This window comes from Engraulis encrasicolus, chromosome 16 (assembly GCF_034702125.1).
Source record: "Engraulis encrasicolus isolate BLACKSEA-1 chromosome 16, IST_EnEncr_1.0, whole genome shotgun sequence".
Taxonomy (NCBI): Eukaryota; Metazoa; Chordata; class Actinopteri; order Clupeiformes; family Engraulidae; genus Engraulis; species Engraulis encrasicolus.
Window position 1 is genome coordinate 38072924 of NC_085872.1, and position 10000 is coordinate 38082923.

General features: G+C 44.1%; 1 protein-coding gene across 1 annotated transcript in view; it reads left to right on the top strand.

Moving 5' to 3' along the window:
* The window catches only part of klhl24a (kelch-like family member 24a), a 37267-nt gene that overhangs the window by 26793 nt on the left and 474 nt on the right, over positions 1 to 10000 (top strand). The window contains exons 5-7 of the mRNA XM_063219564.1: positions 398 to 586; positions 4533 to 4721; positions 5669 to 10000. The exon at positions 5669 to 10000 is cut by the window's right edge and continues 474 nt beyond it. Coding sequence (XP_063075634.1) covers positions 398 to 586; positions 4533 to 4721; positions 5669 to 5875 — 585 coding nt within the window. The 3' untranslated portion in view covers positions 5876 to 10000. The remainder of the gene's footprint in view (positions 1 to 397; positions 587 to 4532; positions 4722 to 5668) is intronic.

The window sequence follows — 10000 nt, forward strand, 5'->3', positions numbered from 1 at the left end:
GCTGTTTGTATGTGCATGGTGCCTTCAGGTGAATATTTCTGTGTAACCAAAGAAATCTGACTGGCTGCATTTTCCTCGTCATGCCTTTCTTCGTTCCTTATCGACAATGACTGTATTTTGTTTTTATCTCTGTCCATCTGTCTGTGTCTCCATCCATCTGTCTGTCTGTTTTTCAGTCTGTGTCTGTGTCTGGGAGTGCGTGCACAGGTGCATGGGCATTGCTGCCTGAGCTTTTACGGACACTGAAAAATGCAGCATTAATTCATCTCTAAGTACTCTGGGACCAAATACACTATAAAAGATGTTAAATCAACTCTCTAAAAGTTTAATTAACATTGTGTTTTTTTTACAGTGTACTTCCACTGACTTGTTCCTGCCTTCTTGTGTGCCCCTGCAGGTGTATGCGGTAGGCGGGTACGACGGGCAGTGCCGCCTGAGCAGTGTGGAGTGCTACGACTCCTTCTCCAACCGCTGGACCGAGGTGGCGCCCATGAAAGAAGCCGTCAGCTCCCCGGCCACCGCCAGCTGCGTCGGCAAGCTCTTCGTCATAGGGGGCGGGCCCGACGACTACAACTGCTCAGACAAGGTCAGTCATTGGACCATCACGCTGTCTGTCTTCTTAGCTACTGTATGGGCAGTATGGGCAGGCTTTTTGTGATTGGCTGACAGAGTTTGCTTTTGTCTTTTTGTTGCTTTTTTCTCTGTTCCAGTAAATTGATCAGGAAAGTACTAAAGAGATAAAATATTGGCATGACATTTGTGAACTGTTTCATAGTAACTAGAGCAATTATCATAACCATATACTGTAGAGCCACCGCGACCTGGGAGGGCACATATGAGACCTTGGTTACACATGCATATCCAGATATTTTCAAAAACAGATATTTTTATCTGTTTACATATAAACACGGCACATGGATTAGAAAAAGCACTGTGGTCATGTGAGATGCGCTGCGGAAATCTCCACTTAAAACTCTAGCTCTTTTATAAATAACTGTTTTAGGGAACTAAAGCACTGTTTACGTGTAAACAAAAGTCCCAAACAAACCAAACGTATGTCTTTATCCATGTACATTTAGACAGGGTCTGCTTGTGTGGCTGCTAGGGCTGTAAACGATACACTCAACTCACGATTCGGTTTGTATCACGATTTTTGACCTACGGTTCGATACACCCCACGATTTCTGAAATGTATCTCCATTGAAGCTTGGAAACACTAGCACATCAAATCACAAGGTTGTTTTCTAGACTAATGGATAATATAACAAAACTTTGAAAGGGCGTATCACGATACTGCCTCCTTGTATCGCGATTCAGTATCGTGACTCTGAGTATCATGATTTCTCAGTTTGATAAAATATCGTTACAGCCCTAGTGGCTGCATACATCTGCTCTACAGTGTGAATGGATATATCAGGGCTCTGTGTTTACCCCATACCAGCCAGCTGATTAGAGATTGCCACAGATGTGTTTGCTTAGCTCCGATAAGATCAGCTGATTGAACTTAATCATTATCCAGTGAGACGTAGTCGGCTGCTACCATGGCGTCAGCTGATCGCTGAAGAGACCATTACTCTTGGTTGATACCAAAGTACAAGCGTAAGGGTGAAGAAAATGGTTGGTCGTCCCTGTTAGACAACCCTGATGAGAAATCATAGCTAAATAAAGTGAAAGATACATGTATATGGTTATATTTATATAACCATTTCTACAAACCTTTCATCAGGTTTTGGAACCATAATACACATAGATTCATGGCTCTCATGTCTTGAGGATATCCTAAGAGCTTTTTGCAGGGACTGGAAGTAATTTGCCCGCAGGCATGTAAAGAAGAAGGCCCTCTTTGTTGAGATCTGTTGGCGCACTCACTGTGACTTACTTAAGCTAGTAGCTATGTCCCTTTATGGTGGTGTAGTGATTGTGCAATCCTCCGATAATGTGGATCACTCAACATCACGTGTGGCGCTCTTAAAAAAGTAAATATAGGTCAACACACACGTTCGCTGACTCCCAACAAAAGGGCCGGCCTCAAATGGGCTGTCAGGCACGATATAGAATTGAACAAACATTGATAATGGCACACATGTTGAGTACAGTTTTTTCTTTCTTTCTTTCTTTCTTTCTTTCTTTTTTGTTCGACCATCTGCTGTCTTTTGAAATGTGCCTTATGGCTTTTGCACTTCAAAGCGTTTAGTGTGTGTGTGTGTGTGTGTGTGTGTGTGTGTGTGTGTGTGTGTGTGTGTGTGTGTGTGTGTGTGTGTGTGTGTGTGTGTGTGTGTGTGTGTGTGTGTGTGTGTGTGACCACCGTTAACAGTAAGGCCAGTCTTAGTCAGCAGTACAGTCTTAACAGCAAATTCACAGATTCTTGGTTAAGAGATTCCCTGAAAAGAAGTGAATATACATGTAAATCTTTGTTTTCCTGGCAGTGTGTGTGTGTGTGTGTGTGTGTGTGTGTGTGTGTGTGTGTGTGTGTGTGTGTGTGTGTGTGTGTGTGTGTGTGTGTGTGTGTGTGTGTGTGCACCCGTGTGTGTGTGTACGTGTGTGTGTGTGTGTGTGTGTGTGTGTGTGTGTGTGTGTGTGTGTGTGTGTGTGTGTGTGTGTGTGTGTGTGTGTGTGTGTGTGTGTGTGTGTGTGTGTGTGTATTTGTGTGTGTATATGCGTGCATGCGTACGTGCGTGTTTCAGCTCCACCTGAGCGACAGGTGTGTTATAGTCACAGGTGGTCAGGAGGGATAAGGTGGTTTTCCTTGTTGTTTTCCATCCCTCATCCCCACGGAGACTGACCTCCTCATGTTACAGAGCACCTGGCCTACCGCTGATGCTACCAACCGTTAACCAACACAATCAAATTACCGAGCATAGGAGAGGGGGAGCCAAACTAAAAAGAAACATAACTCTATAATAGTAATTGCATTGCTGGATTTGCTTTCTTACCCTCTTTACCGTGCTGCCTTACCTTGGGCTATAATAATCCTCTTGCCAAGTTTGCTGTTGAACAGTCTGAGTCTGTTCAAAACCAGTTAACCTACGTGTACCAATAAAGTAAAATGTACTGAACTGAACTCTGTTTCCGACCTGAGTGGCAACTGTAGAGGAAAACGTTTGACTGTTGCTTTCAAGCGATGCTGCGCCATTTCTGGAAAGCCCACTGAACCTTTCTCCTGTACCTCCAGCCTAGCATTTATCTTATTGGTCCAGCTAGCAGCTAACTGGACCTTTAGCATTCAATGATAATTGCTAGCTTGAAACCAGAAGTAACATCATCAGACTTTGAGAACGGCTAAAAGAACAGAAGAAAAGTAAAACTCTATTATTTAACTCAATGGGAGGTGTAAAATGAGCTTATTTTACAGAAATGGTACAGTATCGCTTTAAAGGGGGTATGCCACTATTTTGGGGCTTAATACAGTTAAAATCGTTGGCTGGGGTTTATAAAGGTGGTAAAGTGTCTTATTGTTCATGTAAGCCGTTGTCTTGCTTTAAGACAAGTTAAAAGAGGGAGCATGTCGCTAAGCTAATGAAAGTCAATGGATCCGTGTAGCATGCTACAATGCTACACGGATCCATTGACTTTCACTAGCTTAGCGACATATTCCCTCTTTTAACTTGTCTTAAAGCAGGACAACGCTTAACATGAAAAATAAAGCACTTTACCACCTTTATAAACAACAACCAACGATTTTAACTGTATTAAGCTCCCAAATAGTGGCATACCCCTTTAAGAGATCTTCGTTTCAGCCTTCTGCACTTCAAACGCTGCCAATTAGCCAATGGAGACTCTGCCTCAGAGTAAAGCCTGTAAATCTATCTGACACAGGGTGTCTGCATTGCTCAAATGCCTTGGGCATTCTTCTGCTGAAATATTTGAGCCCATATAATTGAGTCGATACAGACTACAGTAGAGCAGCCAGTGCACGCATAGGGTTTCAGTTCTCAGTTTTAATCCAAGCTGCCGCCTCCAGTGAGTGTCGCAATGTGCATTGCCATGTCTCGTTTGCCAGTATCACAACGCATAAGGAACTGAAACAAATTTAGAAATAAAAAAGCAATGTAATAATAACAACAGCTGCTAATGTTCTAGCTCCAAATGTTTCCACTCCAGCGAGCCTTGTTTTGGTGAAGGTTACAGTACGTGTTTGAAAGGACACTCAGATGACTGTGCTATTTAAAGGTGCACTGTGAAATATTTTTTGTTGTTTATTTCCAGAATTCATGCTGCCCATTCAGCAATGTTACCTTTTCCATGAATACTTACCACCACCATCAAATTCCAAGTATTCATTATGACTGGGAAAATTGCACTTCTCATACATGAAAAGTGTGATTTTCTCCATGGTCCGCAATTATGAATTTTGTCGTACTAGTAAACATTAGTTTGTTATTTAGTAAATATTCACGAAAAGGTTAAATTTGTACAGTTACAGTGATCATAGTTGCAATACCTACTCTGGCCGCAATCCTACACAGTGCTCCTTTAAAGACTGACAGAACTCCTCTCCATCTCCCCACCCCTGGCTCCTACCCCCACCCTAGGTCCAGTGCTATGACCCCGAGACAGACACCTGGTTGCTAAGGGCCAGCATCCCCATCGCTAAGCGCTGCATCACTGCCGTCTCCCTCAACAACCTCATCTACGTGGCGGGGGGTCTGACCAAGGCCATCTACTGCTACGACCCCATCCAGGACTACTGGATGCACGTGGCCAGCACCTTCAGCAAGCTGGTGAGGCACGCACACACACACATACACACACACACACACACGCACACGCAGGCACACACGCACACACACACACGCTACCTTCAGCAATCTCTAGAAACATCCCGAAGCCCCCTACAACCCATGTCCACACCCGAGACACATGTTTACACGTATAGATAAGTTTCCCGGTGACAAACATTCACAATGTGAGGAGGGGTAACATGGTAAGCAGCCAACCACCTGAGCACGTTTTTTTGAGTGACAACAGTTTCCAACAATCAGAGGTTGCATGCAGACAGGGATTGTTTACAAACAGAAAACCCATGCATACGCACTGACCAAAGGTCTTTGGCATTCACTGACCTGGCCATACCCCACATGACATCATCAGCTCTTGATAGAGCTGATAATGGCTTGTAGCCAATTGTCAATGAGCAGTGATATGTCACATACGCTCTGACATAGTAGTTTGTTTGTTTCGGTCCTGTGTTGTACTCAATTATCGTGACCATGCTGAATTTCTTTGGATCCTCTCAGCTCTCCTTATCACAGAAGACAGTTATTGTGTAACTAAAGTCAAAATTAAACTAGAAATGCACTCAGAGAGTGCAGAGCTCTGCCTAAGAAGCTGTTTGATAGCTGTTTGATTTTACTATGTTACACCCTCATCTATTAATTCTGGCTTGTTTTTGTGGAGTTAGGGCAAGAATATTGTGATATGAATTGTGAATTAAGAATTGTGATCATCATATTGAGGACATTGTAAAGAGTGTGAATTGTAAAGTGTTTTTTCCTAGTGAGTTTAACCCTCTCTCTCTCTCTCTTTCTCTCTCTCTCTCTCTCTCTCTGTCTCTGTCTCTGTCTCTCTCTCTGTCTCTGTCTCTGTCTCTCTCTATCTCTTTGTCTCTGCATATCTCTGCATCTCTCTCTCCATCCACCTCTCTCCTCCTCATCTCCCTCTCGTGCAGGAGAGTTGCGGCATGTCTGTGTGTAACGGTAGGATCTTCATCCTGGGCGGCCGCGGCGAGACGGGTGAGGCCACGGACAGCATCCTGTGCTACGACCCGGCGTCCGGCATCATCACCGGGGTGGCCGCCATGCCCCGGCCCATCTCCTACCACGGCTGCGTCACCATCCACCGCTACAACGACCCTCCAAAGTCCCTTCGGCCCTGACGGGCACACTAGAGACCGATGCGTGCACAGTGCACACACACACACATGCATGCATACATACACATACACATGCACTGACATACATACTGTACACACACTTGTAGACAGAGGCACACTACTTGCCGACTTACATGAACACATAAAAATGACATAGGAATGACATAAACACACACACACACACACACACACACACACACACACACACACACACACACACACACACACACACACACACACACACACACACACACACAAGCACACACGCATCACAAGTACAATAACAACGGACCCACATAATTGTAAAATAATAAAGGACCCACATATTTACACATACACACAAGCACTTGTGGATACACTATAGGACCCATGTACATGTACATAGAAAAAAACAAAAGCCACAGAATTGTAATACAAAGACACACCTTCTTTTTTCCAGCGAGCTCCTTCGGAACTCCTTTATTTACAGTTTTTATGTTCTTAGCTGATGGCTTTCTCTGTCCTATATTGATGTGGCTGACGTGTGTGTGTTTGCGAGTGTGTGTGTGTGTGTGAGCGGCCTGAGTGCCACTGACCTGTGTTAGAGTACACACCTCGCCACACCACACCTTTCAGTGGAGGTCAGAGGTCACTTTTCCTCGGAGCCCGGGACTGAAACAAGCACCAAGAAACTTATCACCATCACGATCCGGGTGGGAAAAAGATCTGTTCTGCTGAACAGCCCGAGCAGTAAGGGATGACTTTCTTTCCTCATCTCTTTCCTCCTCCTCCTCCTCCTCCTCCTCGGGTTTCCTGGTCAAAGCAGTAACGCCGGAACCAGGTTCTGTTGAGTTCCGATGAGTTCTTGTGGGTTCTGATGGGTTCTCATGAGTTCTTGTGCAGTTCTGATAGCAGGTTCCTTCATGGCACTGTTCTGTTCGGTTCTGGTGTGTTTTATTTTTTTAAATGTGGCTTCCTATTTGTCGATCACTATATCAGGTCTTTTTACACTTCCCTTGTCTTTCTTGTCATTGTGTTTTTGCCCTCATATTGTGAAATACGTGTTGATTTGATTCATTTTTTATATCTTAAGTTATGTTTTTTGTAAGCTGTTTTACGACATGTAGCATAAAGAGTTCTGGTATACATGTATAGATGATGATGATGTGTGTGTGTGTATGTACTGATGGTAGTGTCGTGTGAAGGGTAGATGGGGGGGGTGAGTTATTTTACAGTACAGTAGTTCTTTCTGTAGTTGAGCATATGTGAGACCACACACGGGGCAGGCTCTCTGTCATCCTAGCAATCTTTGAAACACATAAATGATTATACAAAATTGCGTGCGCAACTATAAAGCGCATATTATAATGCAGAATTACATGCGCAAATATTAAACAGAAATTAATATACAGAATTTCATGCGCAATTATATACGTGCAATATACTGAGAAGACAAAAGGCTACTTTGTACACAACTAACTTTTAAGTACCGTACAAACACAGCTTAATGCTTAAGTTCCTGCACAAGAACAGTTTTTATCCTATTTTGATTCTGACTTTTGAAGCCTTGCAAATTGTTTGTAGTCAACCTGCATGGCAACTCATTTAGTTAAAAAATAAAATAAAACCGTTACGCACGGAATTGTAACTACAGGTCCAAGGCCTTTGTCTGACTCAAAGGCCTTTGATATCTTCTGCTCATCTTTGAACAGGGGTGCGCTTCTCGAAACCATAGTTGCTAACTACGCTAGCTACTTTGTTGTTTCTAATGCAATTTCACATTGACAACTATGCTAGTTGCTAACTGGCTAACAACTATGCTTTCGAGAAATGCATCACAGTATTGATACTGTTTCACACTGCAGAGATGCCTAAACTGTGTGTGTGTGTGCGGTAGCGGGCGACGTCCTTGCATACATGTATCGAGTCTAGTGCTCAATAGTTCCTTAGTGCTGGTGGGGGGTTCGAGTGATGGTGAGGTTGGTTGCGTGCTAGTGAGGATTGAATGCGTTAAATCCATAACGGTCAGTAAATGTCCTGTACCTGTACATCGATGATGAGGCTGGAATGGAATTTTGTATTGCTGTGAAACCATGTTTTTGTTTTGTATTTAATAAGTGTATTTCTTTTATTTCCTTTGTATTGCCGATTGTGCCTTTCTGATTTTCCTTCAGTCAATGAGAGCCCCAGTTATGCACTTGTATGGATGGGAAACAAACAAATGCGCGATTGCTTTCTTTTATTTTATTTTTTAAAATGTTATGATTGAAGAAACGTAGAAAGTCCTTACCTTTTCCAGTTAACTTCTGATTCTCAGACACTGCATGTGTACACATCGGTCTGTCTGTGTGCAGTGTTGCCAAATTAGCGACTTTGTCGCTAGATTTAGCGACTTTTTTACGGCCCTGGCGACGAAAAACCTCATCTAGCGTCTTCAGCGACTTTTTATTGCATCTGGCGACTTTTAAAAACGCGCATTTTCAGTGACAAATTCATAGTTCTTTCCACTTAATTCTGACTCTGCGCCGCTGTCAGAAGCATTTCCCACGGTTAAGCAGGGCTGCAGATTAGCTCTGATCTCTAAAAAGTAGCTAGCTCCGCCCATTTCTACTGTGGACGAAGGCATTGGGGCAAGTTTTTTGTAGATCAGCGCGCCGTGCGTGACGCTGTGACGTCATACATAACGCCATGACGTCATCTAGCGTCTTTTCAGCAAGCCAATAGCAACTTTGGCTGATTTTCTTTTGGCAACACTGTCTGTTTGTGTGTAATGTGTGTGTGTGTGTGTGTGTGTGTGTGTGTGTGTGTGTGTGTGTGTGTGTGTGTGTGTGTGTGTGTGTGTGTGTGTGTGTGTGTGTGTCTTGGGTGACTGCTAAGAACGATCAGGGGTGGTGTAAAAAGGCCACCTCCAAACCCAACTGCATACTGGCAGATGTGAAAGTGCTCTCATCTGTATTTACTCTCTGGCCAGTAGGAATGTCAGGAGGGCCTGGCTGGAGAGAGGGAGAGAGAGAGAGAGAGAGAGAGAGAGAGAGAGAGAGAGAGAGAATATCACTGGCAGATGAGCACCATGATGGAGTTGAAGCCATAATTAACCCAGTTTAGCTCAGATGCCAGGCAGCCACCAACCCCACCCTACACACACACCCCCCCCTCCACCCCCTACGCCCCCCCCCCCCCCCACCACCCCCACCCCTCCGTCTCCATCGTCATCCACAGATAGGGACAGGAATGCTCCTGGCACGGCGCACGGAAATGTTGGAGCTTCAGAGTCTCAGAGGATCTTTCACACGCACGCACGCACGCACACACACACACACACACACACACACACACACACACACACACACACACACAAACATTCACACACAGACGATGTTGAGGTATTTAGACCCTGGAGACAGACGGACCACGTGTGGTGTGTGCTTACATCCTGCAGTGCAGTGTACAGTATGCACGTGAGAGGGGTTGGTACATCTTTCATTGGGGGCTGTCATCACAGCCGAGATTCACCAGCTGTTGGGGGAGGGGAGAGGGGTACTAATAATACCCTTCAGTTACTACTCTTTCCTTTAACGTTCAAATGATTTCTCCTGTTTCAAAGGTTGTGGAAATGTGTCTGTTTGAGATGTGTTATTATATACGTTAGTTCTATGATGCAAGTTTTAGTTTGTGTGTGTTTTTTTTTTTTGTATGGGTGGAATTTTGTGTGGGAGGGAGGGGTTGGATTCCAGCCCCCTGATGTATTTGTATTTGCTGTCCTACTACTATGTGTGCATGTAGGCTAGTAGGACTGAATTACGAAAAAGCTTTAACAAAGAGTGTCAGGCACAAACGCAAGTGCGATCAAGTCACCAGGGATGCGTTTCTCGACAGTGTCGTTGCTGACTAAGTTAGCAACTTACTTACAGTAGTTGCAATGCATTTTCCCATTGGCAACTTACTAAGTTGCTAACTGGTTAGCAACGATGCTTTTGAGAAATGGGGTCCAGGATTAGTCTCTGTCTTAGCCTGGGATCAGGCACAATAATAAATGGCTGATTTTTTTTTATTTTTTTTTAATTGAGTGATAAAAGTGTGTGATGATGAACCGAGGGGAGGTTGAGTGGTTGAGAGAACGAGTGCCTTTGCCCAAATGTACATGGATGT